The sequence below is a fragment of the Mustela putorius genome, unplaced genomic scaffold (assembly GCF_011764305.1).
Source record: "Mustela putorius furo isolate JIRA1106 unplaced genomic scaffold, ASM1176430v1.1 tig00003988_pilon_pilon_pilon, whole genome shotgun sequence".
NCBI classification, from domain to species: Eukaryota; Metazoa; Chordata; class Mammalia; order Carnivora; family Mustelidae; genus Mustela; species Mustela putorius.
In genome coordinates this window covers 15,056,266-15,078,881 of record NW_025422127.1, presented here as the reverse complement: position 1 = coordinate 15,078,881, position 22,616 = coordinate 15,056,266, and the positions used below count along the sequence as shown (strand labels likewise).

General features: G+C 35.5%; 1 protein-coding gene across 12 annotated transcripts in view; it reads right to left on the bottom strand.

Annotated features, from left to right (window-relative positions):
• Positions 1–22,616, bottom strand: part of WNK1 (WNK lysine deficient protein kinase 1) — a 148,842-nt gene that overhangs the window by 33,848 nt on the left and 92,378 nt on the right. For 11 of the 12 annotated variants that reach the window (XM_045071886.1, XM_013046412.2, XM_045071888.1 and 8 more), the window contains 5 exons: positions 14,307–14,395; positions 11,848–12,067; positions 10,736–11,069; positions 9,678–9,865; positions 1,525–1,608 (listed from right to left, as the gene is read on the bottom strand). In XM_045071886.1, the coding sequence (XP_044927821.1) occupies positions 1,525–1,608; positions 9,678–9,865; positions 10,736–11,069; positions 11,848–12,067; positions 14,307–14,395 (915 nt within the window). Of the gene's footprint in view, positions 1–1,524; positions 1,609–3,724; positions 4,958–9,677; positions 9,866–10,735; positions 11,070–11,847; positions 12,068–14,306; positions 14,396–22,616 lie in introns of all 12 variants that reach the window. The other variant, XM_004773721.3, reaches the window with a different exon arrangement.

The window sequence follows — 22,616 nt, the reverse complement described above, 5'->3', positions numbered from 1 at the left end:
GTGAAAAGAGTCAGACACTTAACTGACTGAGCCACCCAAAGGCCCCTTTGGTTGTATTCTTATTAGGGATTACTAATACAATTAAAATACAATCTGTTGGGCGCCTGGGTGGCTCAGTTGGTTAAGCAACTGCCTTCGGCTCAGGTCATGATCCCGGAGTCCCAGGATCGAGTCCCACATCAGGCTCCAGCTCCATGGGAAGTCCGCTTCTCCCTCTGACCTTCTCTCCTCTCATGCTCTCTCTCAAATAAATAATTAAAATCTTTCCAAAAAACCCCACAATTTGTTGCGGTTGGGAAAAATATGACTACTTAAATTTAATTACATACAGATTCGGCTACTTGTCTGAACGAGCAAGAGCAAGACAAAGCAAATTCTATGACAGGGCTGTTGGTCACCAAATAAATGTACATATAAGCAAACTAATCTTTTTTTTTAAAGATTTCATTTATTTGTGATAGAGAGAGAATGAGTCAGAATGCACAAGGAGGGGGAGCAGCAGGCAGAGGATGAAGCAGGTTTTCCACTGAGCAGGGAGCCTGATGTGGGGCTTGATCCCAGGACTCTAAGATCTTGACCTGAGCCGAAGGCAGATGTTCAACCGAGTCACCCTGGTGCCCCAACTAAACTAATCTTGTACAAGGAACATTTAATCTTAAACTAGTATCAAATGATTGTATGATCACATGCTGGACTAGGAGGGGACTATTTTGTAATAGGAAAAGCTCTGTTTAACAAATTAATAGAAAGAGAAACCAATTTATGATTTGGCGGTTGGAAAAAACACTTCGTAGGAAACTATCAAGGAAATAGTCCATCAGGAGGTTTTTATGATACATGTAGTGGCTAACAGTTAATAAATAGTCAATAGTGCCAAAAAAAGCATTATTCCCATGCAGATAATTACCATTAACTAATATCAATAATGAACTACAGATGTTTAATTTTAGAAATAGTAGTTTTGCTGTTCAATACATCAGCACAGTACTAATTTTTTGAGCTCCTTGAACACTGGGAAATTATATTCCCCAAATTAAAAGTTCAAAAAATGTTTAAGAAGCTCCTAAAATAGCTGTTCAGTTTCTCTTTGCTTAAAATCTGATACCCCATCTCACAAATTAGAAATAATTAAATAGGAGTTTAGCATTATTAGAGTCAAATACTATGAAATGGCAAAATGCTCATAAAAGGATAAGTCACAAATATAAAAACAAAATTGATATTCTCTGGATTGTTAAATTGTTTAGAATCATCTATTTCACAAGGCAGATGAATAATGTATCAGTTAACAATGATTCTTTTGAATTTCAATGCTGTGTCTAACTCAGCAGATAGTTTAAAAAGACTTAATGTCTTTTAGATTTTCTAAAATGTTACTGAACACAAGAAATGTTGTATCTCTTGATTTTTCTTTCAAAAACATAGCAAGCCTTTATTTACATCAGGAATGTAATTCATGAAAAGATATTAAGCAGTGTTTTGGTTACAGATAATCCATAAAATGTAGCAATGAGTTGTTCTTACCTGCTGAGAATGTTGTATGGGTAGGGAAGATGGAACGCCTGTTAAGCTACTTGAGGATGGTTGACCCTGGCTTTGCCCCTGTGCCTGAAGGAAAAAAGTGAATACAACAAATTAGCGAAGCCCTAATTAAGTATATAGAGAGGTCAGGCTTTTGCAATAAATATATAAACTCCTGAGAGTTTGCTTGAGCAAAATAAAACAGCAGCTTGATTAAGCTAATCAATCATTAGTATGGGAGAGGCTGCTGGGGCATCTTTTATGAGAAAGGTTAGGGAAGGATTGTATCACAGATCATATTCTGATCCCACACAAAAACCACTGATGGTTAAAACCTAACCTACTACTGTTGTGCTCCGGCTATAATTTTACATGACAAAATACTAAAATTCATAATAAAATTCTTACTGAAATATAATAATCAGGAAAATAGTAGTATGACTACCGATGTGAAAAAATTCCATATCTGAACAATCAAAGACAAAAGGGGATTTGATAATGCTAATTTGGTTCCTTTTGCTACTTCTTGTAGTGCTGAGGTGACTTCTACCAAAAATGTAAAAAACCTGTTATCATCACTAACCTAGAGTAACGGCTGTCAAAACTACAAGTGATTTTGGCCTCCCAGGGATCATTTGGTTGTCACAACTGAGGGAGGTGACTGCTACAGGCATCTAAGGATTAGAAGCCAAGGATGCTGCTAAATAACCTACAATGCACAGAACAACCCACAACAAAGAATTATCCAACCTAAAACATTAGTAGTGATGAATCCGAGAAACCCTGATCTAGAAGGCGTCTAAGTCAAGTTAAATGAGGTGAGAAATCCTGTATTCACAGGATTTTATAAAGTAAGTTAAGGAAATGAAAAGGCCCACCTTTGGCATTCAATTTCAGTTTGGAGGGATTTCTCTTTAAGTTTACTTGGATCTGACATTCTACTGCATCTTAACCACTACTAAGTACGCCTTCTTCCTGCAGTAGGTTTGGAAATTAACCACCTGATATTTTGCTTTGGAATGTTTAAAGACGAATGGCTGGCAGTGCATTAGGATTTACAGTACAGGCTAACAACTGATGCACTAATGTGAGTATACTGCATGCCCGTGCAGCATAATTTTCAAGTTTCTGGATCTTGGCTTCTTAGAACTATTCTAAATAACTGATACTTTATGTACACTTTTGGGGCTGTTTATGCCTCTTATGAGGGAAGAACACAGGAATAAAGTATCAAGAACATACAATATTTTGTTAAGAGTGGAAAATCTAGAAGATCCAAATGATGCCTTGAATATATAATTGGAAGTCCACTAGATTTTATAAGACTTATACATTTGATAAAATATATGGAATACATGAAAATAGTTAATACTGATTCCACTTGTTGAATTCTATTACGTCCATTACTTTGTCTTTATGTGCAGCAGAGTACATATGCCCATATATATAAATAACAAATTAACTTGTTGAGGAAAGAATCAAGGCCTGAGATACCTGTTTCTTAGCTTGCAACATATATGAGAAATTTGTAAAAACAAAACCCCACATTAGATTGTAACTTTGCTACTAAAAATTAGAATCAGTCAATTTTATGGATTAACATTTTATTTGGACATGTAATTTACAGTGACTTGTTCAAAGTGATGCCATTTTAAAAGGCATTTTCACTTGTTCCTAAATTCTTAAGATGTTTCCTTTCTGTTTTTTAACTAGTGAAAATTTTGTCTATTCCACACTAATGAAAATTTTGTCTATTCTTAATACTCTAAATTTCCCTATTTTCCATTTTTTTTTTTTGGTTTTACAGAAAACAAGGTTATCTTTTCTTAAAAAAAAACAAAAACAAAAACAAAAACCAGTCATGTTTGTCTCCAGGGAGAAAAAAAATACTTCACATTACCATTTATAAATAATCAATACTGAGTTACAGCCATTTACATTTTCACTACAAGTTGAAATTATTCTATGTACAAATAGATTTTAACAAGTGACTAAAATTCTACTTTTTGTGTTCTCTTTCTCAAGGGTTTGCGCATATTATAGTTTGTTCTTATATACAAGTAGTTTATAAACCCCCCAAAAGGAGAAACTCTACTAATAAAATTAAAAATAATCCTTATAAATGGAAAGGACAGACAGAAAACTTAAATGTAATGATGCATAGTAGGGTAGTTTAAAAGAATTGTGGAAGTTTTCCTATAACCTGTGGATGGAGTGCAGATCCTCCTGAAGAAAATGAGGCAGATAAAACCTGCTGAGATGTGGTTCCTTGGGGGAAACAGAAGAAAAGTGGGGATTCTTGGAACACTGTCTGAGGCAGACGGATAAAGGGTAACGAGACGTCAGAGCCAAAAGGTGCAGCTGCTCCCCCTGTAGGGGGAGGTGACTGAAAATCACTGGGGTCTGAAGAAGTAATTTGTGAGGAATCACTGGAATATTCTGGGCTTCCTATTGGCCAGTTCTGTCCCATAGGCTCTACCACAGAAACGGTCAATTCTGGGGCATGGTAATTACGCTGTTCTTCAGTCACGGGCTGTAGGCGACCATGTAATCCAACTGATTGAGGAGGTGGTTCTTCCTGATTCAAGTCCACTGCAACCTGTCGAGTTCGGTAAGCACGCTGAGGTAAAACTCCTCCTCCTTCTCCTGAAGAGGAGCTTGGAGTATGAACATGAAACTCAAATACACAATTGCTTCTGCTCTCATTGTTATGAGTTAATACAGCGGGTGCAGAATGAGGAACAAAGACAGGGTGAAATTTCAAACGTGTAGCATCTGTACTGATAGGTGCAGAAATACTAGAGAGGGGAGATCCTGGACTCAATCCAGAATCTAATCTTAAATTCTGAAGGTGTCCTACCAGGAAAGCCTGTCCAGATGGAAATTCAAAGACAGAACTTGAGGTAGGGCCCCCTTGTACTGGCTTCTGTTCAGGTATCTGTTTCATAGGACTTGACAGTACTGGTGAGTTGTATGGAATACCCTCATACTGTTCTGTCACCTGGGCCTGGTAAGCTAGATATACCGCTTCCTGAGGAATATAATAGTGAGCTTCTTCTGGAAGTACTAGTCCAGGTCTATAATCACCGTGAACTTGAGTTGATTCAAACATAGGATGGACCTGTATCATCTCACATGGCTCTCCAGTTACTCTACTGGCTGTAGTGCCCAACATAACTACAGCCTCTGGTGTCCAGTTAGTTGGGCTGCCACCAGGTGGAAGAAGATTTTGGCCAACAGTCCTCAGCAGGGGTTGGAAGTGGCGAGTTTGGGCTTCCAAGAAGGAGGTGCTCTTACGCCGCTGGGCAATGGCCACCTTCGGTGGACAGGTGGGAGGTGGTGAAAAAGAAACTGGACGTTCATGAATAGTTGGGAAAAATATCTGTGATTCTGGGTATGTTGGGGTCCCCCCACACGGATGCGCCATGGACTGAGGCTGTATCAACATGAATAAGACAAGTAATTCATACATTCATATGTGAAATTACAGTAGACATGCAAAACTGGGTAGCTCTGTGTAACCCTATGAAATGGTTACACCAAATTTATAATTAATAAATAACAATGCTTTTGGAAATTATGTGCATAGTAAAAATCCATTAAATACATCCAGGGTCAATAAAGTTATTCTGTGGGACTCTTGGCATCAGATAGGAGCTGCTTTTCCACAACATCCTCTCTCAGGGGAAATGGAAGAACTTTCTAAGTGTTTATTGTTTTTACCACCAATAAGTATTCTTACTCTTAACACATAATGTAAATTACATCAATGGAAAAAGAGTTCAAATAGTAAGAGTTAAGGGAAGACAGTAAGACATTATAAGCCCAGGTTTTTAAAAAGGTAAGATACTTAAATTTAAGCTGCAATACAAAGTTTTCCTATACTCTGTGTTCTTATTATCCAGTGCTGTGTTACAGGCCCCAGTGTCATTTTCTTATCAATTAATCATATGCCTTCTAACTAGAAATCAAAAGAGGTATTTCTGGTGGATAGCAAAAAACACACTACTGACTACTGACAGTACAGTACTTTTCACATCTATCCCAGACTAGATGCAGTTAATTTCACTACATGAAAAATGTTACAGATGCCAAATCACTGCATGTCCACTTTTCTGATCCTAGTTAAGGGTTGCGTAATTTGGTGTTCAAATCAAGTGAAAAGGATAATATAAATAACATGGACTTAACAGCACTTTTTATATACAGAGGCAGTTCTACACATAAGAATCTAAATTCAAAATCCTACCTTGCCAAATGCAAACAGTGTACTTTCATGGATTCTTTTTAAAAAGAGTAGATTGGTTTCATTCTTTTATAGGAATGGTCCCTATCAAATTAGTAAAATAGCTTAACTGTTACTTCTTCACAACAGCTAAAAGAGGGCCTCTATTTTAAGCCAGAATGTTATATTTTCCTCTTTATTCAAGGAGAGTCCCGAAGTCATAAAATATTATATAGTTAATCATTCTCCTGAGTAAAAATCTGAAGATTCTGGTATTGAATATAATTAATCAAAAAATTAACTATATTCTCTATCTGAAAAAGCAGCAGCAAGGTCCCACAGTGTTTAACAAAACTTTAAAAGACGGATCTTTTACAGATATAAATGGGGCCAAAGAAAATCTTATGTACTACATGTATATCTAATATACTCATTACGGTCCAGATCCCACCTTCTTTAAGAAAAAAATTTCCACAAGGGAACATGTGGCCTTTTAGTTTGCCAACACACCATTTTAAACAGCTAACAAATTAAAAACCAACTTTCACTCTTTAATTACTCTTCACTATGGGGAAAAAAGGGACTCATACAGCTTCATTAATGTCTCTTTAGACTAAAGTGAAGAGAAAATGTATTTGGGTTATTTCTGATAAAGAGAAAATTTGCTTTTGATTAAGCCAATGAAGTAATATGTACTCTTTACTAATGTATGAAAATGCAAAGATTTGTACAAGTCAGTTGGAGAATATAATAAAAACCAAATTTTATTGTGTACATATTCCTATGTGCCCAGGGCATTATTCGCATTCTCTCTCATTACCTCCTTGCTTCCCCACTGACCCCCTTAAAGCCTTGTAACAAAAAAGTTTCCTATGGGAAGAACAGTTTTTCTGAAAGCATAATATATTACTAAGTGTAGTCCTTTTATTTATTTAATTTTTATTACAATTCTTGATGCCTGGATGTATTCATTGGCAATAAATTTTCATTTGTCAGGAAGTTTATGATTACATACAGTACTGACAAAGAGGGAAGGCAGGCTGGAGCGTCGGTGCTTGCGCTGAGAGGCAGAGTGCATAGGCAGGACACTCTCCAATGCTTTAGAAAGCTTTTCGGCAAAAGTTTCCTCAGGGGCAATCCGAAGGAGGGAAGGAGAAAGAGGTGCAGACAGCACTGGTGGTGGGGTGGAAGGAGCACTGGGAGAGATGCGGGACAGAGAGGGAACAGCAGAAAGATGGGGAACACAAACCGACATGCTACGGCCACGACGAGGCTAAACAGAAAACAAACACACACATGAAAAACACAGTACTTTGAAAACAAAATAACCAAATGTACAATGAAAATAGGGCATAGCTGACATAAAGAAGTGTTCCAACCTCCCTTAATCCCACAAATCCAAGTTTTTTGAGGAGAGGTATAATTCCACAAAGCACAACTGGCAGATCACAACTATTCTCTCTATACTGTTGGTCAGATACAGGTTATCAACAACCATGATAATGATCAATTCTCTTCCTAAATATTCTGAAATAACATCAATTATTATGAATGTATGAATAAGAATGGCCGACTAAGGTAGTATAACAGGGAAAACAATGAATACTGGATTGCAGTTTTCTGCAAACTTATTAAAATTAAACAAGAGCGAAATGTTAGTTTAATGCACATTATAAGGTGTAGAAGATTTTAAGACTGGACTACTTTGTAGGAACTCTGGAAACCTCAGAAAAGGTTTTTCCATTTCTATTTTAGAAAGCATCAGCCTAAGAAAAGTTGCTGGCTCAGTATTTTATTTATTCCACTTCCTATCTTTATCTGTAAAGGGTAGAAAGTCATTTTCTGGTAGGAAAAGCATTAGCTTTCTAGAAGTAATTCACAATAGATACAGACACATTGTGTAGTTTTACTAAAGTAGTCAATGGAAAAGCATCTTATATTTGAATCTCTAAAGAGTAAATTGAACAATTTTCTGGCATATCAGAAATTCAAATTAAGTTTACAAAGTCTGAGGTGCCTTAACATAAAATTTTTATAACATAAAATTTTAATATAGCTACAAAGCAGTACACCTAATATTGTTAAGCTTGTCCTGAGCAAACTCGCCACTTTCTTTTAGGTACTGTGAGCTGTGTCACTAAATCATATTTTCTTTTCCAAAATCGGCTGCATAGAATCCACTGAGCCAAAATTGTGATCTACCAGTAGGAAGTATGAAAGTATCATTATACTTATCATAACTTAGTTCATTCCTGGTTCTGTTTTTCTCCACACTTGTTTCTTTTTTACTCTAATTTTTTTTTTAATTCCACATTGATATATTATTGTAAGCCACAATAAATTCTTTCTGGAATAAGAAATCATAAGGAATCAAAAGATTAAAAAAATTCTCAATGTTTGATAACTCTTCATAGGCTACCTCCACATAATACTGTCAATAAAAGGCAAGGCTGTCATTAACAGTCTTTTAGAGCATCAATAAATACAGCTATGTTTGTGGCTCAAATATTTAAAATCTTCATAAATGATCATTCTATTCCCTTTTCTCAAGCTGAAATGCCTAATGTTCATTACCATGTGATAAGGGAAGCCAAGAGATTAAAAATAGTTTTTAAAAAATCTAGTTATTATGATCCAAAGAAAATAAATTAGAATAATAGAAGAAATGGACATGAAATGCTGACAAATTATACGTTAGGACAAAGAAATTCATCTATATAGTCTTTGTAAGTTCTTCTACCCTACCTAATTATTTTAAAGGTCAGAAAAGTAGACTGTTAAAACAGTATTAATAGTCTGTGTTACTGTGGCCATTCATTTTGAGACCTAGACAATGCAGGACTGATGAATGGACTCTGAAACAAACAAACATCTTTTATTTCAAGCTGTAGGATAAACGAACAGAGCAAGCAGAAATTTTATTTTCTTAAGAGAGAAAGATTTTCATTTATTGCAGAGCAGAAATTCCATACATTCAGATTTAAAAGCTTTTTGAGAAAGAGAAAAAAAATCTATCTGCCTAAAGATCTCACTAAATAAGTGCTATACCAGTTATTCTCCAATTCTTTCATGAGGCAGATGATGTACTTTATTTATCTCTGAAGACTTCATGGAGCGTCAACAAAAGAAATGGGGTATTACCTGATCTATTTTAACATTTTCTGTATGAAAAGCAAAAGTTACTAATGTAAAACATGGGTCTGTGTGTGTGTGTGTGGGGGGGTTAATATATATATATAAATGCATACAATATTTCAAGAAATAATCTCCATAAATTGATTCTGAAAATAAATCTGTAATAAAACAACACCAACTAAAGAGAAAAAGCAAATGAACGTATACTGGGGAAGAAATTTGTGTCCGACACAGACTTTAAGGCAGGAACACGCATAGCAACTGATGGTTAACTAAACACAAGCGCTAAATTAAATGGTCATACAAATAAAGGATTTCTTCACTTTACTCACATGCAGCATTCTATAATGGTTTGAATGTCTTACCTGTGTTTTATACATTAAGAAATCTTACAAAAAATGCTCAGTAATTCTTTTAGTAAGTAACCTTTTGAAAAATCTTCTTGTGCCCATCCCCAAATCATCTGTATGTCCAACTTATGCTGCTTTGAACAGTTTCAACTCTAAAGTGCTAAAGAGAGCATTATCTTTAACCAAATGCAGATTACTCTAAATCTTATACATACTTTCTTCACATATGAATTTCAGCTAATTCTCACACAGTAATGTTTATGTCTTAGCCTGCCAGAACTATTCTAACTGTACTCTATAATAAACTTATTTCCTTCAGAAATATACCATTTATACTTTCTACTTCAGATTCCTGCTATTACTTGGGATAGTAGGAAGAATGTGAATTTAACACATTATCTACTGGCTCTGATTATAGGCTTACACTCTTTTATGCAGTTACTTACCACACTTGAGGGTGGATAGACCCCATGGGGCTGAGATTGTGCTTGGACAACAGAAGCTGTATGCCCTGGGAGTGTGCCAGTAGAATGTGCCTGTTCATGCTGGGACCCATATGAAACTGTCTGTTGACTGCTCACTCGAGATTCTGTGAAGACAGAAGATCCTTGACCACTGTCAACCGTCCCGTCAGCTAAAGGAGAAATACATTGTCAAAAAACAGAAAGACAAATCACAAAATGGAGATTTATATTTTCCCATTACAAACCCAAGACTTTAGGGTTAGTTAGTTTTTTCTTTGCAAAGAACTAATCTAAATAAAAGATGAATACTAGTTTTTAACTAAGTCGATTTCTATGTTTAAAAACATGAAGGGTCCATATGGAAAAAAAGGTTTAATGTCTTTAAAAAAGGAAACAAAAAACGTCATGGCTATTACAGAATCTTATTACCTGAAGAATGAGGGAAATAAAATGGAATGCTGTAAGCCACAAGTCTTAACTTTGGAGACCAGTGTGTTCTTTGTATTAAGCAGGCAGTTCAATAGAAAACTAACCACCTTGTCAGTTTCTAGTTTATACATCATTCAGCATTGCGAAGAAAAGCTGAACCAGACTAATGGGTTCAATCACAAATAGCTAGGATAAACTTGTTCATTTTTCATTATTAGTTACATTTCATTTTATTTTTGTAGATTGTAAGTTTTTAAAAACATTCTGTATTTAAATCCCAGTTAGTTAACGTACACTGTAATACTAGTTTCAGAATTACATTTTATTTTAAGGAATTGTGAAAAGTAAACATCTGCAAATTGGAACTTCCAAGATGTTGGAACCTGTAAAATTATTTTATATCCTAACCATATTTCCTTACTGTCCTATCCTTCTAGTCTATTAGTGATGGATATTAGAATAGAAACAAAAAGTAGACAGTGATCATTTCAAATTTCTTTTTATACGGTGGATTCATGATTCAAACCAAGAGCCTAGTGCAAAACGAACAAGATGAAAAGTCAATTAGGAGTATCCTGAGTATACTTGTGTGCACTTCTCAAAATACTTACATAACACAGATATACTAGTTTGTTGGTACTGTAGTTGTTGATGCTGATCTGCCTCAGGTTCTTCAGGTTCTACTTGTGTAGAAACTGAAGCTGAAGTGGTGGAAGCAGGAGGCATGCCAGTGCTGGCAGACGGGATCTGCTTGACTCCTGGCTGGGAAGTACTTGATTGTTGTTCTACCTGCTGTTTGAGACTGTTCTCTTCCTGCTTTCTTTTCTCTTGCTCCTCCCGCACCAACTGCCGCTGTTCTCGTTTTCTCTTAATTAATGACACTCTATCTTTGATGGCTTTTGCCATGGTCTTGTGATCACCTTCACAGACATACCCAGACTCTACCTAAAGGATAAAAGAGTGCATTAGGAAGCAGTATGATATCAAAAGAAAACAAATTAAATATAAAAGAAAAAAGGCACTTCTGGGGAAAGAAGTAGGAGTAAGGGAGAAGAGAAAGACCTCCACAACAACTGGTCTTAACCAAAATTGTGAAATTACTTATCTGCATTATGCATTTCTCATTCATTTTTGTAGATACTCAGAGAGTGGGTATCATTATTTCTGTAGAAACTCAAGTAGTTATACTCTCACTTCTTAAAATAATAAACAATAAATAAAGCCAATAAGGCTCCTTTTATTCTAGTCACTCTATCTTGCTCATATGTAACTATTAATATTAACCCAGGTTGTTTTTACTTCTTTTCCCTAAGCAACAACTTAACCAGATAAAACAACTGTGATCAATACATGAAAGTTAAACACACATATATACAAATCTCTCGAAGTATAAAAAATTAACAATTACAATAAATATGCTTCATACCTGACCCCTTCTCAGAGGCAACTTCTATTGAATAGTTATCATAAATTCTAGAAGAGATATTCTATGAGTATCTCTGCATATTAACTATTTTAGGCAAGCCTGATTGTTTTCTATAGTTAAGAGTCTCTTACAGTTTCTCTCCCCGTTTCCATCTTATTTTTCCTTCCCTTCCCATTTGTTCATCACTTTTGTTTCTTAAATTCTACATAAGAGTGAAATCTTTGTGATATCTGGCCTTCTCTGAATGACTTATTTTGCTTAGCATAATGCCCTCTAGTTCCATCCATGTTAATTTACCATTTCTTGAGCAACATCTTCTGGCACATCTCTTTCCAAGTCAAAGGAAAACTCAATAGCTTCATTGTCTTTGTATTTTCCCTTTAATTTCTTAATATCTTCAATACGTAGCCATAATTTAATGGCTATCTTTTCTCCATCATCTTCTTCTGCTAATTCTACCCGTACCCCTGTTTCCTCCTGGAAGAAGGCATGGTTCAAAAGGTCTTTGATAGAGTATCTTCCAAGGAGAGAGAAATGAAACAAAAACAAAACAAAACAAAACAAAATGACATTAGATTGAAAACACAATTTTTAAGTGTGGCTAATTATTCTAGGAATAATAAAGAAAGGCTGTAAAACATAAAAAACAAAGGAAATTTTATAACTCATTTCTATATTGCTTCATGTGAATAGTGATTATAGCTTTACTCTCAAGTTATACAACATCACTTATAAATAAGAGCTGAGAGCAATACTTTTTAATCTAAGTGATCTAATCTTGTATTAGTTAACAATGTACTAACAATGGCAAGTAATATACAGAATGTCATAGCTTCAAAATACCACATAATTTATGTAGAATTTATAGTTAACAAATACTTCTCTTTTTTATGATCCTATCTGATCCTTGACCAATATCCAATGAGATATTATTTTCTGATTTTTAGGAAACAGAGGCTTAGAGAGGTGAAAATCTTGCTCATAGTTATAAGCCTCAAATGGTTGAATCAAAATTTGAAAGTAAGTTTTCTGATTTCTAGTTCTTTACCTTCTACTACAACTTTATTTACCACAATAAATTCTCTTTTAATACCTTGTTCGACAATTTGCATAATAGGCAAGAAGTCTGACTGTAGAATAATCTTTAGATAAATGGTTTCAAAATACCAGTAATCTAGTAAACTGTACCATCCAGAAAAGAAACAGAGTAGTATATTCTAAGACTGGAAACAAATATTCCTTTGTTTATAGTAAGAAAAAGTTCTTAAGAGAGATGAAGGACTCTCCTTTTCAAACATTGTGTATAAATTAGAAACCCAAACTAAATTTCTACTTAACAGCCTTAAAGATCATGATGTTAAGCTCTTCCAAATAACACAGTTATAAAAAGAGTATGAGACTGGAGAAGTGAAGACACTGAATTCTTTAATTTGGTTGATACACCTTATCACTCACATTGTTCAGGAGGTAGATTATGCTCAATTTACAATTTATATTTATACTTGCTAGTCTACTTTTTCTTTTTTGGAAGGTGAGTGGGGATGGTAAGGGTAGATTATTTTTTAAAAACAGACACTGGATCTTTGCCATGCCTAGCGGGTGATGAATCAGCTATATGACAGATCAGATACCTGCCACTCCTCTGAGAAAAGTCCTGTTAGTACAAATGACTAAGCCAAATCTCCTCCTAAGCTTTGGGCAAAGGTGTCTCTTTTTACTGAAAGGAATGCTGATGTTTTGCTCTTCAATTCTGGCATAATGTCAGCAAATCAAGATGTGTAGTTGAGCTGATTTTAAAAAGCCAAGATTTTATTTCACCTTTTAGAATTCAAGGGGTAAAGAACTAAGCAACAGATCTGGCTAGAGAGAGATTGAACCTTACTGAGTTTTATAAATCACGTTAATGCTTTATAAGTAGTTTATGTTTTATAAGTAGGTCTCACTGAATGTAACAGCTATGTTCAAGGTGGTTTTGGTTCACTTAAACTCTACCATATCATATTTTTACATTTCACTCTATCAAATCTCAATACTATCTTAAATGGATAGAACTCTTCTTTTCTTTTTTATTACTTTTTTAAAAAAGATTTTATTTATTTATTTGACAGACAGAGATCACAAGTAGGCAGAGAGGCAGGCAGGGTGGGTGTGGGAGGGTGGGTAGGAAGCAGGCTCCCTGCTGAGCAGAGACCCCCCAATGTGGAGCTCAATCCCAGGACCCTGAGATCATGACCCAAGCTGAAGGCAGAGGCTTAACCCACTGAGCCACCCACGCACCCCTACTTTATTTTATTTTTAAAGATTTCATTTATTTATTTGACCGAGAGAGACACAGTGAGAGAGGGAAAGTGAGAGAGGGAACACAAGCAGAGGCAGTGGGAGAGGTAGAAGCAGGCTTCCTGCTGAGCAGGGAGCCCTATGTGGGGCTGGATCCCAGGACCCTGGGATCAGGACCTGAGCTAAAGGCAGACGCTTAACAACTGAGCCACCCAGGTGCCCCTATTTTATTTTTCAAGTAAATTCTACACCCAGCATAGGGCTTGAATTCACCACCCTGAAATCAAGAGTAGCATGTCTACTGACTGAACTAGCCAGGCACTCCCAGAACTCTACTTTTAAAGATATTTACATGACATAAATAGAGAAATTAATCACAAGTAAAGTATTAAATACACTTTAGATTGAATATTGTATTCAGAGGATAATATTACATTTTAGGTTTTTAAGCAATACTTAAGTCCAAAGTGGCAACTTACCTTTCATCTTTGTTTTGCCGTATGCATCCTTCAATAATTTCCTTCACTTCAGGAATTGCTACTTTGTCAAAACTGGCAGGCTTCACCCCCTGAGAAACATGAAAATAGCAGCAGAAACAGATCAATAAAGGCAAGTTCTTTGAACTTTGATTCTGAATTGCCTCTTAAGGTTCTATTAGATTGTCTTTTCACCATCCTGGTTTTTTTCTGATTTGCCTGCAGGAGCTGGTCCACTGCAGGGACAGAGTTGGGTAGTGGCAATTTGGCTTCCATAAGAAAACAAGGAACAGTCAGATAGTGCAGTCACTTACTTCCATGGACTCCACATATAAGTACAGAAAAACTGAGGCTGTTGTCACTATCTTTCTGCTGTGTTTCAGGTAAAGGAAGTTACTGGCTAAAGAAGTCTAAATGTTCTAAATGGTTAGATCTTTTGTGCAGCCTTGTTCCTTAACACATTAATCAACACAGTATTTAACTACTTTAAATAGTGAATCCATGAATGGGCATGAATTCACATGCTTAGTTTGGCAGGTATTCTATTACCACAGTACTCCAACAAACTCAACAAGTATAGGAGTTAAGGATTTTACTGGTTTGGCATGATAAAGGAACAAATTGTCTTGTACATATGAAAACATAAAATGAAAAGTGATAGACTCAAAAGAGGATTTCTAATTAATTTCAGAAGAAAACTCAATACCACTATAATATATAATACTATATAGTATTCTAGTAGTATTTTAGAATCTTCATAACATAAATTTTTTGCAAATAAAAATTTCATCAATGTGTGGAAAATATATGTAAGATGTAACAAACAATCTTGAAAGGTGACATGGAGAAAAACATCTCATTTTCTCTACCCACCCTAAGTAACCACATGGATTGATGCAGCTGCACTAATATACTGCCCAAGTAGCACTGTAAGTCTCTAAACACATAAAACACAAGGATTGGGAAATAAGGGAGAGGGACTAGAAAAGTTAGAATATAGTATATAAAGTTTAATCATCTATAGTCTCAGTGATAAGATAGATTAAAACAGAATTAGTGATAATAACTTGGTAAATCATATAACCTCTCATAGACGGAAATGAAATGCATCAAATGGTTAGCACTAAAAAGTTTTTAAATACTGGAGTTGTGATGGGATAATTCTCATCAATTTTTTATTTTTTATTTTATTATTTTTTTTAAAAAGATTTATTTATTTATTTGACAGACAGAGATCACAAGTAGGCAGAGAGGCAGGCAGAGAGAGAGAGGAGGAAGCAGGCTCCCCGCTGAGCAGAGAGCCCGATGCGGGACTCGATCCCAGGACCCTGAGATCATGACCTGAGCCGAAGGCAGCAGCTTAACCCACTGAGCCACCCAGGCGCCCCTCATCAATTTTTTAATTGCATTATTCAAAACCCCTGATTTACCTCTACCTCTATCTCTAGGGCTAACTTTCTACACCAAGAAACTGTCAGTAGGGCTGGCCCTAAAGTTAAATCCATGCATTTAAAAGGTTAGTTTCTTTCTTTAAAAAAAAAAAAAAGATTTTATTTATTTATTTGTCAGAGAGAGAGAGAGAGAGCGAGCGAGCACGCATGCATCAAGTCAGAAGAGGGACAAAGGGAGAAGCAGGCTCCCCACTGAGCGGGAATCCCAATGTGGGACCCTGGGATCATGATCTGAGCTGAAGGCAGATGCTTAACTGACTGAGCCATGCAGGCATCCCTTAAAGGTTAGTTTCTAAGTACTGACTAAAAGGTCACAATTTTCTTCAATCTTCTTATTTTTCAAATCCAGCTAAGTTTTCCCAACTGGTCCTTGTCACCATACAATAATTCTAATGAGAACAAGAAAATAATGTTGTTGAAGCTAAAAAGCCGCTTTAATTGAGCAAACTGGTATGGTAGTTCAGACTAAGGCTTGAGAAAATATGAACTGTTTTAAGAAAAAAATGGATGACACAGTCTAAAAGTCCTCTGGTAGTAGAAACACTGGAGATTTTGTGTTTGTTCGTTTTTAATGTTCTACAACAAACATGTAAAACTGTGTAAAAGCAAACTTTAAAGATGCTATTTATAAACATAATGTGAAGAGCAATCTAAAATACCTCATATTAAGTCTGCAGAACATTCACTATTGAATGAATTATCTAAAAGAATGTTCTCTGGTAAAACTGGAACACTTATACATATTTGGCCTTTGCAGGTAGAGACAACTCAAGTATTACAGGAAAATGGCTAAAGAGAATATAGAATATGATTAGGAGAAATGCTTTTTCTATAAACATATATATTTTAGGGGAATGCAGTTTAGTCTTCTGGCAGTAAGACTACATATTAATAAAACACACATGCATTGATTATATTAAAAGACTTTCCTATTCTGATTTATAGGCATCTTGAAAAGATGATTTCAGATTCCTTGCCTAGCAAATGGGGATAGTATCTGTACAACTTATATTCATGGCAGCTAGAATCAGACGTAGTATCTAGATTGAAAGCTCTCTGAATTAAGTTTGCTGATGTAAGGCCACTTTGGAATTCAGAGGCAATCTCCAAGGATCAGAAAGCTTAGGGCTAAAAGGAACAAAAGAATTCTCTTAAAAAAGAATCACCAAGATCTATAGTGAACCTACTTTCATCCTTGGTTATCGTTAAAAATAAGTAATACTTAAAAAAAAAAAAGTAATACTTTTGTTAATCCTACCCATGCTAACATATTTACATTCACTGCTCTACAAACAGGAATTTCTACTAGCTGAACAAATGAGCTATATAATGTCATAACAGCAAAACCAGCAACTGTGAATCACATCTACTAGGTGAAGTTGCTTTCCTAACCTATCCAAGACTCAAATATAGAAAATTCCATACCAATGTTATGTAACATTCTGATGGCACTGCCAACTTAAAAAATGTATTTCAGGTACCAAGGGAGCCAATAAAACTGAGATACACCTTACCAGCAGATAGTATTAAAAGATTAATGCAGCTTACTGTTACCCACTTAGATAATGAAAAAGGTAGAAGAAATTTCAGCTACTAGTCAGCTACCATCCAGAAGCCAGGATTATCAAAATATCTGGCTTCTGAATCATTCGAGAAGCAAGAATATATGAGGATTGTATACTGAAAATGACCCTCAAAATGTAAAAATGAGCATGAAACCTCATTAACCCTGAAAGTGATCTACAGAAAAGTTATCTGGGACATATAAGAGAAAGCTGCTTAAAATAAACAAGTACAGGTTTTGATACATTCATCATACTTACAGGCTTCTTATTCTTAAGAAATGAAAGAACTCAATATATTTAAAAATATTTTTGGTAACTGATGATATTTTAAATTAAAAAATGATCTAAAATTACTGTAAAACATGATTTTAAGCACCAAATGATGAGAAAATATTTGGTAATATAAAATTGTGTCTTAATCTTTTTCCCTTTTAGTTCATATACTTCAACAAAGATGATCAATTTGGAGCCTTTAAAATCCTCCTAATGTCCCCTCTTTCCTTTACTTCCTGATTTGACCCAACCAAGTACTATTCTAGTCCAGTTCTGACCAGTAAAGGCAAATTTTTGCTCACTTATTCTGAATGAGATTTAAAAACACAAAACAGAAGAAAAAAGAGTACTAAGGTAGATAAGTTAGGCTAATATTTTACACATAAGAAAAATCTGGTTAGAGACATACCCTCTTACCCCATTCTTCTACAGCCAGCAACCCACTGGCTCTAGAAATATTCTTGCTTACTTTTGTAATTCATAGGATCTCTCTTTAGGCATATTATGCTATGTTATGTTTTTTTTGACACGGGAGTAGCATGTTTCTCTGCACTAAACAAAAGTACTTCTTGAGCATCTAATGTATATCAATTTACTTTTGAATTTATATAAAATTATGTATTCTCTTAAAACAAAGGCCACTTGTGTGCAATTTTAGAGTATTAAAAAAAAAAGAAAGAAAACAATTGTGGCTCTGTCCAAAGTCACATTAAGAGCTGATATAATTGTTTACAAAATGTTGATCTGAACTAAGAAAAATAAAGAAGACATACATGCGTCTTATACACTTAGTTTTTCTTTTAATTCTTATACTTATGGTTTGCCAACTAATCTGCAGGAAAAATAAAAGTGAGTCATAATATAATATTTTCTGTTTCAATATTCTAACTCTTAAGACAGACAGCACTTTTTTAAATAAAGATTTTATTTATTTATTTATTTAACACACACACACACACACACACACACACACAGAGAGAGAGAGAGAGATCGGCAGAGGCAGAGGCAGAGACACAGTGAAAGGGAAAACAAGCAGAGGAAGTGGGAGAGGGAGAAGCAGGCTTCCCGCTGAGCAGGGAACCTGATGCAGGCCTCAATCCCAGACTCCAGGATCAGGACCGGAGTCCAAAGCAGAAGTTTAATGACTGAGCCACCCAGGTGCCCTGCACCTGCTTCTTAAAAGTTCAGGTTTCAAATGTGTCAGAGTAACATTTGTATTTTCACAAAAGTAAAAATTTTCCTAACCATTTAGAATTGAGAAAAGCCTCCTTCCTCCTCATACAAAATGTAGTGAAAGTTAACCACAAAAATTCAAGTATTTTAAAAAACATTCTAAAGTAAACAGTTTAATATTGCTACATATATTACCAAATGGCTATAATATACCTTTTGTACACATTAAAAATTCTTACCCACCTCATTTATACAATCCTTTTGAGGGCAGCAGCAGCAATGAGAATTTACGATGACAAACACTGAGCAAAAGTCTTTCTTTGTAAAATCCATCACAAAAGGCAAAATAGACTTGTATATAGTTAGAGAAAAAGGGGGGGAACGGATAAGATGGAAATTAACAGTAAATTAGCCTACAGCATAAGCAAGGCAGACATCAAAATCAGACTGAAGCATAGTTTCTAGTTTAACACTAGCCATGCTTCTCCAACTCTCAGACATGAGTTTAACTATGCTCAGCCAATAGTTCTAGATTGGCCCTTTAAACAAACCTACATGCTGAACAGCAGGGAAACTGTTCTGCTCCTGCTCCTGCTTTTCCTCCAAAAGCAATGGATCCCAGGACAAGCAAAAAGAGATTTTTACTTGGTCAAAGCTCCACCCATTATGTTCACAGGTTCTGCCTCCTTGACATCAAAACCCACACTAGGAATCTATTTATCGAAACACTCCCTCACCCCTAATCATGTTCAAACTATGCTTTTAAAGGAAAATGGCTCAACAACCAAAATGTAAACTCTGAATATGTAGCCAAAAGAACACTGTTTAAGGAAATCACAATACCAGAGTTGGGTTCTCAGGTCTACTTCTCATATACCAAGTCTGTGTGTGCAACCTGGTTTATCCCCTAAACTCAGATGAAAACTTTGGTAACAGTTTACCTAAATTACCTAATTTAAATGTTTACCTACTTGAAAAAGAGGTGATATTAAAACCTTACTACTCTCTCATGGTACATTAAAAAAAAAAACCAGCTGTGAATTAGTAAATAAAATTGGTAAGAATTTACTCTTCTCCCTTCCCTTCTATTGAAAGCCTCACTGTGCATTTATAACTAAAGATATTTGCATTTACCAGGAAGATCTCATGAACCCAAATAACTACTACTTTAGTGATTAAAAAAAGGTTTTTCTTCAAGGCATTAACAAAGATGACAGAAAAAGCACCTTTAAGTGCACTGTCAGTACGGGTAACAGAATAAAGTCTATCCCTCGTAATGTGGTAGGCTGGAATCCCCATCAAGACAGTGGGTATTAAGGTTTTAATTATTCAATAACAGTAACATAAGATAAGGGCTTAGAAGCTATTTGGTAGGAAGACTTCTACTCTAAAGACTAGAAATAACTATTTTTTTTCTAATGACTACTAATTCTAACAAGCCACCTCAAAGTAGTTGCCATTGATCTCTGGTTCAACATAATTCATCATTACTAAGTAGGTAGTCTAAAACGACAGGTATTGGTAAGAAATACAATAAATGTGGTTCAGCATTACTTTTAACTTAAATGTTTGAGTAAGCCTGCTTAGGACCTAGCTAAATGAAAATGAAAGAACTAGAAAACAGGTGATTTGTTGCTGGGCAAAACATAAAACCACGGTGAGATCACTTTTTTTGGATGAAGGCATAATACAGGCACAAATATCTAGATTTATAAAGACCAGTCTTTTCTATATTCAAAATAAGAATTTTCAACATATACAATAAAAATGCCATCCGCATACAGACAACAGTTAACACATCTCAGCTCTAAGTCCTCTTTTATTTATTTATTTTTTAAAAATATTTTTATTTATTTATTTATTTGACAGACAGAGATCACAAGGAGGCAGAGAGAGAGAGGAGGAAGCAGGCTCCCTGCTGAGCAGAGAGCCCCATGCATGGCTGGATTCCAGGACCCTGGGATCATGACCTGAGCCGAAAGCAGAGGCTTTAACCCACTGAGCCACCCAGGCGCCCCTCTAATTCCTCTTGAAGTCAGTGTTTTTCTCTACATTTCCTCATTTCTTTCAATGGTACCATCCCTATTTTCATGATTCAGAATAGAAAAATCATTTTTAGATGCTTCTTCTCCCAAAATATTTAAGTACTATTTTTCTCTATGAGCTCCTTAAACAAAGATAAAAAAGCAACTGGTAAAGACTTCTGCTACTAGCATTCCTAACTGTCCCTCCAATAGTCAAAGATCTCTGGCCAGGTAAAATTAGATTTTTACTCATTTCTTTGTTACCTCTCAAAGTCATTGCTTCTTTTAACAATTGTGACCACCAAAGTCCAGTCACCTCTTTAAACTTAACCAATTTAAGATGGGCTTCACTCTTTCCATTCTCTCCATCTCCTATTTGTACTTTATTTTGTGGCCAGCTCAGTCACTGGCTTCATTTAATCAACTAACATTTAGCTATTTCCAGTCACCTGACATCATTTAATTTACACCACACTACTCAAAACTGGTTAAAAGTTCTCCATATCTAAAGATGGCCATGGGATCACAGACCTAGGAAGACTAAGAGTGAGAGCTCCTACTTGTTCAAATGAGACAATTTTCGGCCCAGAGAGATTAATGCCATGTTAAAGCTAGAATTAACTAATTAATTCAACTGGCATCTGTGGAGTAACACATCTACCCTACTCTAGTCATTATTAGATACCTGCCAGATACACTGTATTATCTTCAGAACCTAGAATAAAACAGTCTGTTTCTGTGGGTAAGGGCCTCATCAACGGTAAAGTGAAACTAGAGACCATGCCTAGCTCAATGTTACTTCAATTCACGTAACAGTCCTCCTTTATTTCCTTAATCTGGTGTGAAAAACCCTCACAATCCAACTTCCCACCTTCTCTACTCTATTTGACTGGACTATAAGTCCAGTCAAACTGGTTACTTTTTCACCAAGTACTTAGTGCACATTTTCACTGACAAGAATACTCTTCCTACTCCTCCCTTTTTTAGCCAACTGAGTTCTACGCTTCTTTTAAGGTATACCACAAATCATATATAATGAGAAGGCAGCAACTACAAAGCATCTATATATGAATCTTTTGGCATGTTAGTTATTTATAAAATACCAGGAAACCCATTATTGCTATAATGTACTTAAATATAGAAACCATCTCTCTCTATATAGACTATATATCTATTTTATTCTATAGTCTAATGCCTTATGAATTATAGACCAACATTCAGTGAGTATAAAAAACCCCAGCTTTTTGAGAAATTCTGAAATAAGAATTTTACAATTGTTCCTTAGTACCTAAAACATTAACAATGATGATCAGAACTGTTTGGTTTAAGATTAACAGATGGATTAAGAACCTTTAAAATTAATCAAATCACAGAAAAATGGGGCACCTGGGTGGCTCAGTGGGTTAAGCCTCTGCCTTTGGCTCAGTTCATGATCTCAGGGTCCTGGGATCGAGGCCCGCATCGGGCTCTCTGCTCAGCGGGGAGTCCGCTTCTCCCTCTCTCTGCCTGCCTCTCTGCCTACTTGTGATCTCTCTCTCTCTCTATTTCAAATAAATAAAAAAGATCTTAAAAAAAAAATCACAGAAAAATAAAATGCCTCTGAAAATCATGCAAAATGCTCCTTAGAGCCCATGATGCACAAAGTTTTTTTTTTTTACATGTATAATTCAAATTTATTGGATGATAACAGGAATAAAATTTATAAAGGAACCATTTTTCAGCTAATCCCAGTGGATTTAGAACTCTGGGATTGCATAAAAAATTCCAGCTGCTAAAGAAAAAAATACAAAGTTTCCCTCAATTTTTCAAACACGATCTAATCAGGAA